The 19,336-nt window shown below is 40.7% G+C and overlaps 2 protein-coding genes across 2 annotated transcripts in view; one reads left to right on the top strand and one right to left on the bottom strand.

Annotated features, from left to right (window-relative positions):
* Nucleotides 1–15,043, top strand: part of ctnnal1 (catenin (cadherin-associated protein), alpha-like 1) — a 46,684-nt gene extending 31,641 nt beyond the window's left edge. The window contains exons 3-19 of the mRNA XM_019264348.2: nucleotides 165–352; nucleotides 1,033–1,152; nucleotides 2,391–2,480; nucleotides 2,731–2,901; nucleotides 3,696–3,896; nucleotides 4,884–4,970; nucleotides 5,221–5,379; nucleotides 6,058–6,150; nucleotides 7,712–7,862; nucleotides 8,879–8,916; nucleotides 9,005–9,058; nucleotides 9,377–9,531; nucleotides 9,882–9,930; nucleotides 10,495–10,551; nucleotides 12,015–12,134; nucleotides 12,646–12,729; nucleotides 13,371–15,043. Of these exons, the coding sequence (XP_019119893.1) occupies nucleotides 165–352; nucleotides 1,033–1,152; nucleotides 2,391–2,480; nucleotides 2,731–2,901; nucleotides 3,696–3,896; nucleotides 4,884–4,970; nucleotides 5,221–5,379; nucleotides 6,058–6,150; nucleotides 7,712–7,862; nucleotides 8,879–8,916; nucleotides 9,005–9,058; nucleotides 9,377–9,531; nucleotides 9,882–9,930; nucleotides 10,495–10,551; nucleotides 12,015–12,134; nucleotides 12,646–12,729; nucleotides 13,371–13,541 (1,988 nt within the window). The 3' untranslated portion in view covers nucleotides 13,542–15,043. The remainder of the gene's footprint in view (nucleotides 1–164; nucleotides 353–1,032; nucleotides 1,153–2,390; nucleotides 2,481–2,730; nucleotides 2,902–3,695; nucleotides 3,897–4,883; nucleotides 4,971–5,220; nucleotides 5,380–6,057; nucleotides 6,151–7,711; nucleotides 7,863–8,878; nucleotides 8,917–9,004; nucleotides 9,059–9,376; nucleotides 9,532–9,881; nucleotides 9,931–10,494; nucleotides 10,552–12,014; nucleotides 12,135–12,645; nucleotides 12,730–13,370) is intronic.
* On the bottom strand, nucleotides 15,032–18,504 carry abitram (actin binding transcription modulator). The gene is made up of 6 exons (XM_010734777.3): nucleotides 18,279–18,504; nucleotides 18,061–18,112; nucleotides 16,058–16,187; nucleotides 15,895–15,971; nucleotides 15,750–15,819; nucleotides 15,032–15,516 (listed from the first exon to the last, which is right to left on the bottom strand). The coding sequence occupies exons 1-6, from the start codon at nucleotides 18,358–18,360 to the stop codon at nucleotides 15,379–15,381; spliced, it is 549 nt and encodes a 182-aa protein (XP_010733079.2). The 5' UTR covers nucleotides 18,361–18,504; the 3' UTR covers nucleotides 15,032–15,378.
* Between the last annotated feature and the right edge of the window lie 832 nt (nucleotides 18,505–19,336).

Genomic DNA, 19,336 nt, shown 5'->3' with positions numbered 1-19,336 from the left:
TGTATGAATGCCTCCACTTACAGTTACAAAATTATGTGTTTTCATCTTTGAAGTTTGATGCCAGTGGGCAATCCATGCAGTGAGGAAGCAAGATAATATCAGGCAAAATACTTCTGTCAAGCTCTGTGGCTGAACCAAGCTAACCCTTCTCCTCACCCTTGCAGGTGATGCCATAGCCCAGCTGACAGATGTGGGATCAGCTTTGCCGACCCCGTCAGACGGACGTATCACAGTGTTCAGCGATAGGACAGGGATGGTGAAAGCTGCCCGCTTGCTGCTCTCCTCAGTCACCAAGGTCCTGGTCTTAGCTGATCGCATCGTCATCAAACAGATAATAACATCACGCAACAAGGTGAGACATGCAGATGTAAGATGACACGACCATTAAGGATACGCATACGCTCTCTTCCTTAGCAAACCCCATCCTGAATCCTTTATTTTCTAATAGATGAGCACTGGCTCCCTGAAAGAGCACTCGGAAGGTAATTGAAGGGAAGCAGCACATTTAGCAGCCACATAAAAACACAGAGCAAGAGACTGTCTCTTAAATGTACCTGGCTATGCTCTTAGCCAGACAGTATGATGCAGATGTAGCTGTAGACTGAGCCAAGAATGGAAACAGGGAGCCTAATCATGACTGGTTAGCCTCGTTTGTACAGACAGTCGACAGCTCCCTGTTCTCCATTACTGGCAAACACAATTACATCCCTTCCCTCTCTTTGTCTGGGGTGGATAAAAGCTACTACGTTACCGCTGCCAGCAAGCCTACCCTCACCAGCTAAATTAGCAGCCACATGGACTACTATTAACTAAAGTGCAGGTTAGGAACTTCTTAATCTGCTGGTTTTAGATCACTGATATAACTGCATCACAGTGAGACATTATTACTACAGAAAACAGAAATAAAATAATTAAAAAAAAAATTATTCTTGGTTCTCTTGCCGAGTCACTCCTGGGATGTAAACATAGTGTATGATCAGAAACAGGTTGAGGCCGTTCACCATATTACCCTGATCTTTTCACTCCTCGCAGGTCCTGGTTACCCTCGACCATCTGGAAAGAGTCAGCACCTTCCAGGAATTTGTTCAGATTTTCAGCCAGTTTGGCAATGAGATGGTGGAGTTTGCTCACCTCACTGGAGACCGACAGAACGTGAGTAGCATGTCAAGAAACCAACTCTCTGCTTTTCTGTTTTTAAGAGTGTAAAAAAAAAAAATATTATCAGCACACTGTAAATTTCTCCCAATAAATGCCATGCAAATGTGGTGTATGTAAAAAATAAAAATTAAAAAAAAGCTGCATGTGGTTATAGTGATGTTTATAAAACATGCAGTAATTTGTTTCCTCATTTATGCAACACTGAGCACATTTTGTTTATTCATGTAGATGTAATCTTCTAACAAGCTGGGATTTTCTAAACATGGTATTGAATGTACAAGCAGGTGGTGGATATTTACACTTCCCAAAAAAAATCAAATAATTAGAAGTAACAAGGTGTCCTCAGGCTTGTCTTTTTCTCAAACTGAAGTTTTCTTATTTCAGTTTGTATCTATTAATTTTTCAAATCCATAAAAGAAACATACAAGCCAATTATGACTCACACTCATCCAACACGGTACGTCACGATTTACAGCGATATGAGCAGACCTATGCTTTAGGATCACCTATACCCTGGTTAATTTGCAAAGCAAAACTTTTGCCCAAAGCATTTAAGCTTTGTTCTGTCAAAGACTGATAATCCTACTTTGATGCACACATTCAGCTTCTGCAACTAAAGCGCTTTGCCTGCAGAAGCTGATGTAAAGTGCAACGGCTGCGATATCTCGACAGGGACAGAGGACCACCCTACTTTCTGCATTTTCCTCAGGGCTCCTGTTTTGACACACACATCATGTTCTCCTCTACTCATTTGCCACCCTGTTTTCTGGATCATCTTTTCTTCTTCTACTCCTGTGCTCGCATGTGCACATACAGTATGCACAAGCACACAGCCCTTTAGAAAAATCTACTATCTTTATCTATTGAAACCAGGCGAGCACAGAGGCACTCATAATGGCATCACATCTTCCTTTTTATCCATAGTAAAGTGTTGGGAGAGGAGTAGATTCAGCTGCCTTATTCAAATCCCATATCTACCTACTAATCCAAGCTGTATTTCTGTTTGGAAGCAGCAAGTCATTGCCGTCATTAGATGACAATTAATGTCAGAAGTTTCATGTGTGTGACTTGGAGAGGAATCTGAGTCACATTTGCATGTCTCCTCATACCAGCATGAAAGGGATTTGCTGCATTTGATGATCGTGTCCCTCGGACACCTCGAGAGTTCTTCGAATTTGCAACTAAAGTAAAACCACCCATTAACATCTGGTGTGTATGTCTTTGTGCTACAGGACTTGAAGGATGAGAAGAAGAAAGCGCGGATGGCAGCAGCCAGAGCAGTGCTGGAGAAATGCACCATGATGCTCCTCACAGCCTCCAAGGTAAACAGCTGGTGCACCAACACTGCACCTCTGGGCAAGGGTTATGGATTATGTCCAGTTGAAATATTTAGGACCTTCTCGAGTTTATCTGATTTCAAGGTTTCTTAAATGCTGCGATCAATGGTGATATTCAAATCACAAGTAAGAGGGTGAATAATTGGGGTTGAGATACTTGTATAAAAAGGGTAGAAATTGACAAGAGTAGAGGAGGATGCAAGCTTTGACATTTCAATTCGAATTCCTTCCAAAGACTTGCCTGAGGCATCCAGATTGTGAGTCGGCACGGATCAACAAAGACGCCGTGTTCCATCGAATGCGCTGTGCCCTGGAGCAGGTCATCGAGATAGTCACTGAGGCACGGAGCTGCGGGGAGAACAAGATCCTTCCTGCCAGCATCTATGACGGCATCAAGGACTTTAAGGTAGGTTCAGAAATGAGTCTCAGCGAAGGAGACGCTACATATCTCGGTAAAGGCTTAAGGTTAGCGATGCTCGCCTGACAGATGCTGGAGTTAAGTAATGATCCTCTTGTGGGTGAAGCGTCATGCTGAGTTTTAAAATCACTGTGGTACAGCCTTTAAAAAATGTTCTGTTAAAATGTGTTTATATTAATAATGACTGAAGTGAAAATCTTCAAATCTTAATCTAGACAATCAACACAGAGACTTATCTATACTACCTACATAACTATGACAAATCTTCTCTTTCCTCTTGTGTGCTGGCAAATGAAAGAAATTTCTCTTTTCTGAGAAAAAAAAGTATTTCAATGAAAGGACCCCGAGATGCTTATTGCTTTTAATGAATGGCTTTATAGAGTTTAACTAAAAGCCTACGTAAACCTGACATCGCAGGACACATAAGCAGAGACCATAACCTCTCTTAAATCAGATATTTGTTTTAAAAAAAGAAGAGAGGATAAAGGATAAAACAGAAATGCATATTTTTTTTATGTTTCTGTGCTTGAGATTCTGTTTGCAGAATATATTGTGCACCTTTGTTGGCCCAAGATGACTCTAAAGCTAAACCCATATCCCACAATCCTTGATGAGGTCAAGTGCATAGTGATAATTCGATAATAAATCATGCTTTCTCCCTCGGTACATTGGTTAGTAAAACATTTGTGCACTGCCACCTCAATTTTTTGCTCTCACGACAATCCTTAAAATGCTCCTTCAAATTCAATGACTTCCCATTTCCCTACACTCTTCCTTTCCAGTCCAGTGTGGAGTGCCTGCGGGAGAACCTGTACTCCTTGTCACCCCAGAGCATGAGCAACCAGTTGGAGGCACTCGTGGAGAGGACAGAGGACTTCACTGATTCGGCCTACACCAGCCATGAGCAGCGGCAGGCCATCCTCGGTCTGTGCCAGCTGGCACGCCAGGACACTCAGCAGCTGGTGCACGCCTGGGTTGAGGCGGTATGTTTGCGCAAACAGGCACGCTTACACAGACACACATACGCCTACAGGAATATTATAATAATAATCATATGCTACCATATGAAGAATAATAATGAGTGCCTGATCTGTGAGACACAGAGTATGATAATAAGATGCAAAACAAGAGTTAACCAAGCAAACAGGTGATCTGGATTGGGGTGTCAGTGTAAGATGATGGGAAACAATTTTTTAATCATTTTTATAATACAAGTGGGAACACTGTGGCATGCAGTGCTGCTCGACACACACAAACATGCTACACAGACAGAAATCTATACAGACAGACTCTCGAACACTCCTCAGCTCATTCACTTTGCCTACTCACTTTATTTTCACACGTCCCTTCCTGGAACAACAGGAGTATAATAACCGACCTGAATGACCTTTTTTTTTTTTAAAAATAAGACTTGTTCAGCCGAGAGAGAAACATCACATACTGTTCTATGTCTTGCTGCCATTCAGCAGTCTCCTTGGCCTTCAGAGTTGATGGAATGAAACACAAGTCATTCTGTTGCAGTTTCTTTTTTTCTTAAACTTTTTCAGCGTGCTCAGAGTACAGACCGCTGCTACATCATTGTACAGTAGTGCCTCATCTAGCCTCTGCAATTGAAGGTCATCTGGAGAATTGAAAAGACCAGAACACTGCAAAGTTTTCAAATTGCAGAGAACAGTGTCTGAATGTGCAAATATTCTTGGTTCTTCTGCCCACTCCAGTTTGTGGTCTTGATTCTTATTGTGGCAAGCTTAGTAGAATATATACATATGTTATATACTATCCAACTGGATTTAAGGGTTAAAAATATGAAATTAAGAAAATTGTTCTAGAGTATTTAAGTTAAATAAATAGTTTAAATCATTTTAGTTTGATTACACAAAATTGCATGTTGACCCACTTTATTTGCATGTAGCCTGAATGTAGCCTCATGTTTTCTTCCCGTCTTCTTATCTCGTGTTTCATTGGAGCAGCAGTCTATCCACGCCAAAGAGGCCACAGAGGACATGGAGGTGGCCATCCTGAAGACGTGCCAGAGCGTCAACGACCTCAGGCGAGAGGTAAGTAGCAGTGTGTGTCTGCTCTGCCCGTCTGCTCTGAGTCTCAGTAGATGTACTCAGTTACAAAAACACCCAGACATTACTCTCTCTCTTTTCTTTTTCACATCACTCTTCAGCTTGGCCATTGTGTCACCTCTGCTCTTCCTCCGTTAAAATCCACCCTCATTCCTGCCTCTCACTCGCCTTTCTTTGTCTTGTGTTTCCTCCTTTTTTTTAAATTCTGCAATTTAATCTTTGATTTCACCCGCAGCTCCATAAGGTTGCAGTCGGCCGTGCCTCAGACTTGCTGAAAGTTCACGGGGAGACGTTGCCTTTACGGGCTCTCAAAGCTGCAGGCGCCGAGGGGAACCTGGAGGCAGTGGCAGAGTATTCACGCACGCTTACCGAGCAGAAGGAGCAGCTGGTGGAGGTAGTACGGGGCAAAGGGGACTGGGAGAGGTTCTTGGTGGTAGTACCATCTAGTAGAGGTGCTAACCTGACGTTTAGTTTGTTATATATTTCTTTCTGTTATTTTATATTTATTTGTCTGTACTTATCAATCTACCTTCTTAGACAAAATAGCTGGCATGCCACAAGCACTTGTTTAAACGAGTAAAAACATACAGTTTGAGATGAATGAGAACGTGAACTACACTTGTAATCTTCAACCAAAGTTAAGTCAACATGCGGTTTTGCTCTGCAAACACTGAGCAGGAAAACACTATGCAGACTTTGTTATGTCTTTGCTAGTGGCCCTAACAAATAAACACTGTGTCAGAGTAAAGGTGCTCTTTTTGGAAAATGATAAGCTTCAGTTTATTTACAAAAAGCACAAAATGTTTTGTGCTAAGGGTTTTTGTCAACCAGATAAGATGACTATGCAGTGATTAGGTTATTGTATAAACCTCTAAAAATATCTAATTTGTCCACTGTGATGCAATTAGGAATGATCACCTATGACTGTGTTTTTGCCAGTATGAGTTAAATTGGTAGCAAGGTAGTACATGCACAAAATATTAAGATTGATTCGTTTCCTGCAGTATAACTTTTAAATGTCAGGAGGATCTCCAGTCAATCATTCTTTTCCTTCCTGCATCTTTGCCCTCAGACGTGCCGGCTGCTGTGCCACGTGTCTGGGTCAGAGCCTCTGGAGATCACCTGTATACATGCTGAGGAGACCTTCCATGTCATTGGTCCACAGGTAACTTTAACCCTCCAAACACTTTTTGCAAAGATTTAAATGTATTTATTTTTTAGTTGACATTATTGACTTGAAGCGTAAATGGCGGCATGACGCATCTAGAAAGACATTCAGGTTCAACTTTAATTAAACTTGAGACCTGTTTGGTTCCATTCAACACTTTAATCATATGTCAGCAAAGTCAAACTAGTCTCACAGTAGTCTGAGAGTGAAATCAAACCTGAGTAATATTCTACTTCGAAGCATTTGGGAGGGACAATGGACAAATTATCTCACGTCTCCACTGTCTACCTCCTACATCTGACTTCCATTCAAGATGGCTGAGAACATGCTGTCCACCTAGTCCCCCTATCCCAGATCTAATTATGTTTGCTCTTGGAAACCGTCCATGCCAATAATTATCCAGCAATGTAGAATGTTCCCATCCTGCAGTGTTAATGTCAGGCCCCGCATGACTCCGCAGTAATGACTCCGCTCCTAAGTTCAAAGGTCAACCAATCAATAACGTTGCAGTATGGGTCGGCGGTGGTGATATGTCTCTCTGTGTGCCCAAAGTAATAGACAGGTGGCCCAGAGGGTAATTGGCTATTAAATACTTCACTGTAGGGGATGGGTGGTGGTGGTGTGTGTGTGTGTGTGTGTGTGTGTGTGTTTGAGTTTAATTTATATTTATAAGATTTAGTTGTCTAACTGTTGTCTTACTTCCACTGATTTATATCCCACACTTGATTGACAGATATTCTAAACTGTCCCATGTGTTTCAAACATGTTGCATGCTTGAGCTTGTTTACACACACGATGTGTTATGCACCAGAGGTGTGGTGAACTGTACTTATCCACATTAAATCCCTTCAGTTGATTGATTCTTTCCGACCATATAAATTTGATCTAAACTCTCAAATACAGCTTTTCTTAATGAAGTCTGCATTTTGTTTGGCAAGTAATCATAATGTGATTTCGGAGTTTAACCACTTTTAATTTAACTAGTGTAAACAGGCTGTAGTTGCTGGGTTACTTTAATTACTTCAGGCTATCGGACTAATGTAAGTTGTGTGATGAAGCTGTATTATAAACTATAGTAAATTATGTGTAACATTTAACTTGCTTGCTTGCTTATTTCCTGCCTTTGTTTCATGGGGGGCAAGAGTAGAACTGAGGCTTTGCTCTGAACCCTGAGAGAGCAAAGTCTGTGTTTACTGTCTCGCTGTGTTGCTGTTGATGAAAGGAGATTATTCAGAGAGAACCGTAGCCCTGTTATTACCCACAGCCCAAAAGGAAGGGGGCATATAATATTAAATAGATATTATTAGATAATATTAGACATAAGTGAAATGATCACAAGTTTTTTGCTTTAACTTATAATTATGAAATGAATGTTGATTACACAGTGTAATGGCATGAATGGTGCAGCGAGAATAATCACACCATCCATGTTTAGATTGGCTCCCCACAAACACAAACAAAAATGTCACATACAGTTTGCTTGAATTGTACCACATTTTGTTCCTCGTCTTGGTAACCGACCAACTTTATTTAAATATTACTTTACATTCTACCTCAGATCATCTCGGCAGCGCAGACGCTTGCCCTCCACCCGTCCAGTAAGATCGCCAAGGAGAACCTGGAGGTGTTCTGTGAGGCCTGGGAGTCGCAGCTCTGCGACATGGCCCTGCTGCTGAGAGAGATCAATGACGTGTTTGAAGGCAGACGAGGTGCGTTTCACTTCTGACCTGTGTGCGTTTTGGTGGGTCGTGACAGTAGAACAGTCAGCAGATGCTTGAGGAGCAAGAAGCCTTTCAGAAAGAGAGAAACAGAAGTGAATACAGGCTAAATGTGCTGCTTAAAATAATCAAATTGCTTGATAAAACCTTGATTTATTATTTTTCCTATGAACACTTCAATAGCCGTGTGAGGACATCTTTTAGAAATTAATCATCATGTACTGTGGGAAGTTTTTTGTAAAAGGGACAACGTCAATGCCATTAAACACCCATGCATTCATTCCTCCTCTGTACGCCCACTCTTTATTCGTCATTGTACCAGTTACCTGAAGTGTCCAAGTCATGGACAGCCTTGCCTACAAATCTGCTGTTTGTATCCTCACTGACACTGACTTAAACACAAAGTACATTTAGATACTCAGTGTGTATACTTGTAATGGCTTTAAATGTGTCCTTGTTCACACAGATGCATGTTTATATCAGGTTATATAAGTGTTATCATGTATTCAAATGCTGTAAGCCTGAGACATTTTAAAGACCGAGGAAAGATGTTTTGACATATTTCCAAGATGTTGCTGCCCTCAAGAATGTGACTTTCGCATAAAGCGGAGTAAATATTTTGAAGTGCAGCTCAGTGGGTGAAAGGATCACATCCATCACACATTTATATTCCTGTGAAGCCAAAGTGCTGCGTTAAAATGTAAAAATATGGACACTGTGGAGAGAGATTTGCTTTTATTATTTCCTCCTAATCCTCCCCCAAGAACGCGATGGTTCCTGTAGTCCATTAAAGCAAACCATGCTGTTTGTGTTTATGATGAATGATAAAAATGCGTCAGGGGTTGACAGTGATAAAAACAAAACAGTTTCATTACCATAATTATTAAATGACCACAATTGCCACTCTAATTGCCTGGAAAAAGTGTGGATAGCTGCATGATTGACTTATTTATTTATTTCTCTTGTGACCTTGTGCTCAAATAATCACAATAACTCTCTACTCCTAGGAGACAAAAGACCTTATTTGTCGCTTCCCAGACCTGGAGTGAGTATCACACCACCCTTCCCCATGAATATATCAATGATCCAATGGTTTGTAATCCTCTGATTAATGCCCTTCTCTTTTCCCACAGAAACACTCACTCACTAACTTGAAGACTGCCAAGGCTGTCAAGTTGGATGCAGAGGTAGCATACACCATAAACTCCTCTGGCTTTCAGCACAATACATCACGTCACATCTTGCACGCTGCTCTGACAGCAGTATATTCATCTCTAGAAACGTGGTGTCACTCGCATGCAAAATTGATGGTGTTCATGTGGTAATAGGCTGCAATTTTGCTGGCCGGCAGTTTTTCACACGCTGTACCACCACAGGAAGCAGGATTATGCTGATTGTACAACTCCTCTGTGTGTTGAAAATGAAATGAATGAAAATAAACTTGTTTGCTAATGTACATTTATAAATTCTATTATATTTCAGTCTTTGTTTTTCTGTGTTTGCAGGAGCAGACGAGCATTGCCAAGCTGGGTCTGGAGCTTCGTCTGCTGTCGTCAGACGTGGACACAGAGGTGGAGAAATGGGAGGAGCAGGAGCACGACATTGTCCGACAGAGTCAGAGCCTGGCCAGTATGGCCTACAACATGCACCTGTTTACCAGGTAACCAAACCGCACCACACGGGCACACACGTGCTCTGATTTTAGATCCGCAGCCTGCTGATTCTGTTACATTCATTTCAGAGCTCAGCATTGTAAAGCCTCTTAAGATCCACGTTATTCCTTTAGAGGCTTAGTGTTAATGAGAGCCCCCAGCTATCGATATTCACCAGGCATAGTTTGAGACACTGGCAAAGTTGACATGACTGTGACTCATTCTGAAAATAAAATCGTTGCAATTCATCTAAGTAACCGTGTGTGTTGATTTGCTGTGGATGTATTTTGTTCCCATCCATCTTCCTCATTCATGCCCCCCCCCCCCATTTTCTGTTTTTCCCATATTGATTCTCCAGAGGGGAGGGACTGCTGAAAACAACACTAGATCTTTTTCATCAAGCAGAGGTATGTGCATCCATATCCTCTGTTTTCTTCCTGTTTTATCAAAGTTACAAATGAATGCACATCTCGTTCCATTAAACCAAAGATGTACTGGACTGGCAGATCGATAGGTTACAGTAGTAAATGCCAGAATCCCTTGATTCACTTCCGTCTTGGAGATCTGATAGGGCGTAACTACGGCTTATCATTATGGCAATACAGTGCCACGTCGGACACAGAAGGTCACAACAAACAATGTTGTATGGAGGAGTCTATCCTATTGAATTGGGATCATTGCCAATAATGTGCCGTAATTTGTAGAAAGAGGGCCCAAAATGTCAGCCGGGATTTATTCCATTTGGGGTGAGCAAGAAAGATAAGAGAGGAAGAAGAACGATAGGTGAAAGAGACGGGAAGGCATCCTGATAAGAAGAGCAGAGAAAAATAAAATCTCATATTTACAATATTTACTGACAGGCTTTGTTAAACTGCGGAACAGCTTCCTGCTGAAAGTTAAAAGAATTCTTGTTTTGCTTGTATTTGTGTGTTTTTTTTTATTATTTTTGTCTTCTCTGACTCATTCCAAAGGTTCTTTCTGAAGAGGGGCTCCAACTGTGCTCATTTCTCCGCATTTTTTCCACCCAGGTATATACTAATAAAACTCTTTTTCTCTCTCTTTCTCTCTCTCTCTCTCTCTCTCTCTCTCTCTCTCTCTCTCTCTCTCTCTCTCTCTATCTATCTATCTATCTATCTATCTATCTATCTATCTATCTATCTATCTCTCTCTCTCTGTCTCTCTCTCTCTCTCTCTCTCTATCTATCTCTCTCTCCACAACCACTGATATAAATCTAAAATCTTTGCACATTTAGCACACATTAAACATTATAGCACATATAAGTAATGATATGAATACAGTAGAATATTAAAAACAAATAATACATATAAACATTTCTGCATGTTCTGTCCTCTGTACTAAAATCTCTGACTGCAGTAAAGTGTTATGAAACTATATCAATCAGTTTAGAAGTAACAGCTAAAAAAAAATGAAGCCAAAAAAGGAAAGGAGCCAATTATTTATTTATTTATTTGCACACCGTGAGCTGCAAACCCATCTGTATGCAGACACATACACACACACACTGGCACCTGTGCCCCCACCCACGTTACACCTCTCACACACATACACACCCATATCACCCATTCTGGCATGCCACAGTGCCAGGTCTGCCTTATAAATCACACAGCGAGAGCAGGAAATTAAGGCTGTCACACACTTTCACCGTCTTCCTCTCCTCTCTGAGTTGAGATCCAACAAACTAACGTGGCCTCAGTGCCTTCCTTCCTCTTGCCCTCCACAAAACTTCTTACCCGGTTCCTCCAAGTTTAATTAAATGGGTCTCTTTGACAGCCATTAACGACTGCCATTTGTCACTGCTGCGTCTGTAGATCTGTATGTTTGTGCACATGTGCATGTACGGAGGGGGTGAGGCTGGGGGAGGTGACTGCGACCGCCAATTCATAATCGGGACGCCCAGCTCTTCAACTTGCCTCAAGCTTTCTGATTAATTACATCAAACAAACTGGTGCTAATGGAGTCCCTCTGCCTCACCTCTACGCCACTAATTTTTTGGCACCAAATGCACTTGTAGCACACCTGTGTTGCCTGAGTTTAAATTACCAGGCTATTTATGCAAATTAGTTTGAGCATTTTTAATTGAGGTTTTGTGTACTTTTGCCGGTCATGAGTGGAGCTACCCTAAAAAAAAGAGCTTGTGTTTTTAGGTCGTTGGTGTCATATAACTGAAGTAGATTGATGGCACCCGTGACTGAGATGTAGGGATTAACTCAGCTGGATAACAGACTTAAGCAGTAGATCATGACCTGGCTGCTTGCTGATGGATTACATCAAACAACACTAAATCTGATTTTATTCCACCCTCCCTTTTCCTTGTTGTGATTTGTGTTTGAAGAGCATTGTAAATCCAGACCTGTATATCTATCAATGTCTGTACATATTAACCCAGACTCCCCGGATAACACCACCATAAACAACTTGTGCTTTCCTGACAGACATGTTTTCCTCACTCTGTCTATTTCTCTGTTCCAGCTGGTTGATGAGGAAAAGTCTTTGGTGGTGACAGAGATGGAGAAACTGGTGGCATTGTGCCAACAGCTGCAGATGGGGGCCAAGACTCCCATACAAGGCAAGACTGCCACCTTCCAGAAGGTACCCATACTACTACGCTTGTGTGTCTCTGTATCATATTTTTTTGTGCCCAAAGTCTGTTTAGTTTGGTAGAAATTAAATTAGTAACATCACAGTGAACAGACTTTCTGTAGTTTCTTCTTAAAGCGTTAATTAGCTTTGGCAGAGCATTATCTTTGAGTGATCTGTGAGTAACGCCATTATTAAACACGGGATGGATTAATGAATAGCTGTGAGGAATTAATGAGTATCTTGGGGCGGGGATGAGCCACCTTAGGTCACCTTGTAATAAAGGTGTCGGCTGGAATCAAAAGGACGGGTTGAAGAATAGTGTACCCCTCTGCTGATTAATGAGCATCTCTTTGATATGTATTGGTTCCCACCGAAGCGTTGGTATAGTAGAGCACTGAGCAGGAAATGTTAGATAGTGGTGTGTGTGATTTTGAGGCTGCTCTATGTTCTTGTGCATTTGTATCGATTGTGTATCTATGCTACCCCTTTTAAAATATTATTTTGTTTTCTTTGCCTCTAGGTGGATTCATCCATTCAGACAACTAAAGGTATCTTGACTGTGGTCCTCTCCCTCCTCCCATTCTGCAACAAGCTCAACAGAAAGGTGAGAGCTATTAAACAGGACCCATGACTGACATTAGCTTGACAATCTACATGAAAATCATCCAAACTAAAAGAGAGAGAGAGCTCAGAAAAGTTTCTGCAGCCAAAGAAAGTATAATTAAACTGGCAATAACAGATTTTTGGCCACTTCGAAACCTACTTGGTAAACAGTTGACAATTTACACACAGAGACTGATTAGGATTCATTTAGAGTCATGTCTCTGGCCCCTTTGCAAATGTTAATCTAATATATTAATACTCTCATGTAGCTTTCTGTTTTGGTCTTTAACAACTGTTGAGCTGCTAAATGCTCCACTGTGTTCCCCAGCTAGTCTCTGGGCTGGTAAAAAGCAGTGGAGTTTCTTCACTGATTAGAGTGGTGAGCGTGAAGCAAAACAGCAACACTGTGAGTTGGAAAAACCAATATAATGAGCTAAAAGATGAAACACTCCATACTCCGAAGCTGAAGGGAACTGCAAGTAGTTATGCAATCCATTGTTAATATGAAATATTCATTCTAGCAGCATAAGTGTATTTATTTCATTAAAACCAGATAACAAAAATAAAACAGGAGAGGTCGAAGTTTCAAAAGATAGCAAGGTCTTGATTTTCATTTCCTCTCCGTGCTGTGTTCATTTGCAGTACAAGTCTGAGAGGAGTAGCCTGGGTTCCCCACAGGACTGGAGAGAGAGGCAGGATGCATCCACACCTGTCAAAGAGGAAGGAGCTCTCAACAGCAAGAATAGCAACGGCTTTGGTGTCAAATCTTTGGAGCAGCACATGGCCGGTCTCAACCTCCTAGAGAGCAAATAATCCAGGAAATAGTCACCTCCCTTTTCCACTATTCTCCCTTGGAGCAGCACATAGCCAACCTCACCTTTTTCTGGAGGACGTGTAATCCAGAAAATACTTCACGCCCCTCATCCACATGCACCCACCAGAGGGTGGGCTAGAATCATGGGGTGAAGATGGTTGCCTGGGTCAGTCAGAGTTTTGTATTTGCTGTTTTGGATGATAAATTGTTGAGGTTTACAGAGGAAAAAGCAGATCCAAGCTCTCTGTGCCCCAAGGTAGCTTGTTCCCTGAAGCACCAGTTCCATTCCAGTCCACAAGATGGAGACAATCAGCCAATACTATGACTTTGCCATTTGCAGTGAGCCTCTGTAAAGAGCGAGAGGGGCCTGACACAAACCTGATTTCAGAGTCACTTTTATCACTGATCTGGATGTTGAGTTGATAAACTGCTCAGAAATCAGGAAAGAGCTCCTGCTGATGCTCAGCCATACATCTGTCTTCACTACGTGCCTCTGTGTAACAAGCCTAATTGCTTTGTGGTGTTCTGTAAACGTGTCGCACGTTAAGCCTAATGAAAAAAAGAAAACGACACAGTGAAATGGCTGAAAACTCACCATGCATGAAGCCATCATCGCCAAAACCTTGTGTTTGTTTATGGTCAATGTGTCATAGGTTTGTATTGTTAACACTGTAATATTATCCATAGTGGTACATCCTGTCTTTGATCACTGGCATTGCAGTTAGCATCTCACTTGGATAAAGAAGTATTTTAAAAAGACAACCATGACATATGATTAATATCTAATTCCCATACAGTTTGCTATGGAGTGTTGTCTCATGTGCCATGTTAGTTAACAGAATGCAAAAATCATGATGATTTAATGCCAAATATGATTGTCCTCATGAAGATGCTGTCATCTTCTTCTTGCTACTTGTATAAAATTATAAAGCTCTTAATCCCTTCAGTGTACAAAACTGGAGATTTTTATTTGGGCCTGGTTCCACTGAAAAGTCAGATAAAGCTCATCGCTATGCTTTTGGGATGTCAGGACCTCACTTTATACTGTCCGAGGTATTATTAAATCATTCTCTGTATACGGTTATACATTTTCTCACAAATGAAATGAAACTGAATTCTGAACTGGCACCAAATGGAGCCTTGAAGTGTACTTGTTATGAAGACTATCATTGTGAAGCTGCCTAGTAGGCCAGTATGTATTAAATGGTATATGGTATCTATAAAATGGTACTTGAAGCATAGACATATATATATATATAAACAGTATATACAGTAAGTATCCTGAGGTAATGACTTTGGTACTAACTCGGTGAGGGTGTGATAATGACTGAAATGAATTAAGCTTTAGAGACGCTTTGTACAGTCAGAGCAGCTAAGGATGCTGGGTATTATAGTGGCGCTACAGATGTGAAGAAATCAGATCTAGTTTTGGACCATGTATTCTTTTGACAACTGAAAGGTTAAAAGTGACACATAAAAATAAACAATATTTTTTCTTAAATCACCGTCTGTGTTTATTGACATTCTAAAAAAATAAAGCAAACTGAATATTAGTTGAGGGTGTGTAACAAACAAGTCTTCAAGTATTTCGTCATGCTTTCCTTTTTCCTCATTTTTCAAATTAGAAAATTCAAATAAATTAAGAACTTGAACTGAAACATTCCTCAATTTCTAAAACTGTGAAAAACTTTGTATAATATTCTAGAGGCACAGTGCAGTACTTGCATTATATGCAATGGTCCCTTTGAAGGTGAATGTCACTTTCCAGGATAATGTCCTTAGTCTTCACCCAACCAGGTGAGTTTTGATTTAAGGCAAGAACACGTTCTTGCTCTGTCAAGTAGGTTGTGATTGAGCAACAGTACGTTTAGAGACGAGACTCTCAAATTCTTCTTTGCTCAGGAGATTCTCCGTTATGCTCTTGCTCTCCTCAAACTTTGGCAGGATGACAGCGATGTATCCCTCAGTGGACGGCTGTTTGAATTTGACAGACAAAACATTATTGAAACAGTTTCCCCATGTGGACAATAAAACTCATCTAATCCTGCAGCCATAAATGATACTATTGACTATATTGAAAGTGTGTTTATATATTTATGCAAATGTATAATGTACTGATTTGTGAATTATTTGAAATACACTACTGCCAAACATACACATGGTATTCAGGTGTGCACATGATAGTAACATTAAAAATCTATATTTACCTTTTCCAGCAAGAGAGCAGGATTTTCTAAAATACTCTCATTGACCTCAAGAAGACGGCCTCGGATGCAGCTAGAAAGACGACAAATTTGTGTGACTGAAATACAGCATGTGGAATGTATGCCTAGAAAAACAAACTTGTCTCACCTGTAGACTGTGTACTCGGTTTCGTCTGTGCATGTTATTCTACATAGAGGTGCAAAATCAGTCAGGAACTGACCCCCCTGTAACAGGAAAAATAGAGATCACCATTTTCAAATGTCCGTACAGTAGTAAGTACAAATTTCTGCACATAGTTTTATGAATTTACCCGCTTGGACTTCCCAGACACTTTATTGTTCAGCCGACTGCAGCCATTACTGATCTGGTAATTGATGCTTTTGATCGTCCGCCCATTCTGAAGAATCGGATGAGTGTCTGCTAACGTGATGACACACAGTCTGTAGAGAACAAACACATTAAAAAAAATGTGCCCTCAAAAAGGATTACCAAAAGTTAAAAGGTCCAGTGTGTAACATTTTGGAAGATCTTTTGGTAGGAAGTGAATACAATATTATGTATGTTTTCAGTAATGTATGTTTTCGTTGCCTTAAAATGAGCCCTTTACATATACTGAGAGAGCAGGTCCTCTTTCATGGAGTCAGACGTGTTGAACTTTTTACAGTAGCCCTGAGCAGACAAACCAAACACTGACTCTAGATATGCCCTTTTGCTTTTTATGTTAACTTCACAGCCGGAGTTTTTCCCACATGCTTGGAAGATGAGGGAGAGTATTCATTTAGATTCAATTGGCAACTTCACTGCTGGCACTAAATCCTACACAACTGGACCTTTACAACATCAGTGTGTATGGTTACTTTAAGTGTGGCTTAGATTAAAAGAAGAAGAAGAAGAGATGCTTTATTAATCTCTCAACGGGGAAATTCTTTTTTCACTCTATTTTTATTTACATGCATTTTTAACCCAGAACACACACACACGCATGCAGTACAAGGGCTCATAGACATGCGATGTGGAGAGAGATGCGTGGAGTGATGAGGAGGGGGGTTCGGTGCCTTGCTCAAGGGCAACTCGGCAGTGCCTGAACTGGCCACCCTCCGGTTGCCAAGTCCCTATGGACTGAGCTACTGCCGCCCCCAAAAAGTTAAACAGAGTGTGACACAAATCTTTAAAATCTAAAATGTACATTTAAAAACAAGAGTATTAACATATTCAGATGGAAATAAAACTAAAATAGCGGGTAACCAGATGTACTTTAGAAAGATGTGCTTTGTGTTGTTTTATCGCGTCCCAATTGTTAAAAATCTAGGGGTAAAAGTGGACGCCGATCTTAAATTTGACAGCCAGATTAAAGCTGTGGTGAAGTCCAGCTTTTTTCAGTTAAGGCAGCTGACAAAAATAAAACCAGTCCTTCAGAGACAGCACTTTGAGACAGTAATCCACGCCTTTGTGACCACTCGGCTTGATTATTGCAATGCACTTTATTTGGAGGTTAGTGGGTCCTCGATTAGTCATCTTCAGCTGGTACAAAATGCTGCTGCACGTCTTTTAACTGGCACAAACAAATTTGAGCACATTTCACCGATTTTAGCTTCACTCTACTGGCTGCCTGTCCATTTTAGGATTCATTTTAAAGTTCTCTTATTTGCTTTTAAGGCCTTGAATTGCCTTGCCCCACCCTACCTCTCTGAGCTGCTGCACCCCTACATGCCTAGCCGTTCTCTCAGGTCAGCTGACCAGCTGCTCTTGACTGTCCCTAAAGCTAGACTTAAGCTCAGAGGGGATCGAGCATTTGCCGTTGCAGCCCCAGAGCTATGAAACAAATTGCCGCTGCACGTGAGACAGACCTCTTCTCTGACTCATTTTAAAACCCTTCTTAAAACCCACCTCTTCTCTTTGGCTTCTAACACCATGTAGATGGTTGATTTTATGTGCATACATGCTTTTTGTTATTTACGTACTTATTTTTGTCTGTTTTTCATTTATTTTATCTAGTGCCTTTTATTCATTTTATTTTTATTGTTTTCTATCTTTCTTTCATCTACTTGATGTTTTGTTGTGTTTCTATATTGTTATTCATTGTGTTCTATCGTATTGTGCAGCACTTTGGAAACCCTGTGTTTGCTAAAATCGTGCTATATAAATAAAGTGGATTGGATTGATTTGCATTGAATCTCTATGGCAGGTGTTCAAATATTTCTTATCGTCTTCATGTGAGAAAACACAACACTGACACAATACAACAAATGTGCACTGTGTTTACTATTATTCATAACAATGACTCATCATGTGTCATTAACTCCACCTGGTTACCTGTTTGAATGCTGCAGGATGCAGTGGTCCTCACACGGTTTCCCCTTTATATCTAAATGAAACAATCATTTTTTTTATACATATTGTTGAAAGCAAACACATCGTTTATATTATATTAATGAATAATATCAGACATGTCTCGTGTTCTTCTTCTGTGGTTTGGACTTTTTAACTAACGTTAGCCACATTAGCAGCTAACACGCAATGACGTCATTTACCTGCTCTGTACCACCGCGTGTAGTATCTGTCCACAACTGACGGCGCCGTCGCTTCTGGCTCTTTCTGCTCCACACAGTCCATGAACAGTTTTCACAGACACGGTCGGTGTCAGAAAAAAAAGACAAAATAAATTTTAAAGAGGCTGCGCGTGTAGCTACTTAGCTCTTACGGACAGAATATGATGTGACGCGGGGCGATCCGTCCTTCAAATGAAGCCGAAGGTTTAAAAGAGGGAGAGTTCCGGATATTGTTTTCGCTTATTTAGGGAATGAAGAAGTGAATGAATGAATGAATGAATGAATGAATGAATAAAAGTGAGTCTTACTCTACTTGAGAAACACACAATAAAAAGTTTTTTTAAAGGGCAGCATAGATCTGTTAATATGAAGTTGACTGTCTACTCTTTACCTGCTGTTACTATCTCCAGCATCCTGTCTAACATCTCCAGTTGAGTAATTAATTTGAACTGAGGCAGCATCAATGATATTTGAAAGATCTACTCATCTGCCAAAATAGTGACTGAGTTAATTCTTCCTTTTCCTGCACAGGTAAGCACATTAAATCATAAAGGTAGTTTGACTTTGACTAATTGAGCCATGCCAGTATTCCTAAAGCACCTTTTCTCTCTTTTTTTTTTTTGGTAAATAATAGTGAGGTTTCTTAGTGATACATGAACAACAATAACAAACTAGATTAACTCAAAATTATTAGGGACTTAACTGTCCTGCTCCTGTCTCAAGGATCCCAACAGTGTGTCAAAGATCATCATCATGTTTAAACAAATGACCACATGCAGGGGTCATTAAGGGTCTGAAATGACTCTTTGCACTTTGAATCTTTTTAGCCCTGTAGCAGAGTCATGTGCTCATGCTCATGCTGTTTAATCTGTAGTGGTGTCACTTGGGATTTTTCACATTGCCCACTAGATGTCATACTACTGCTAATAACTGCAGTAGACTGGAAAATCGATGTGATTTAACTCTGCAAATGCAAATACCTCAGATGACATCAAAGTTTGTTCGGATTCAAATCCTCCGCATGATGTGGGTACATCTCC

This window comes from Larimichthys crocea, chromosome XIII (genome assembly GCF_000972845.2).
Source record: "Larimichthys crocea isolate SSNF chromosome XIII, L_crocea_2.0, whole genome shotgun sequence".
Classification (NCBI taxonomy): domain Eukaryota; kingdom Metazoa; phylum Chordata; class Actinopteri; family Sciaenidae; genus Larimichthys; species Larimichthys crocea.
This window is presented reverse-complemented; position numbering and strand designations above follow the sequence as displayed.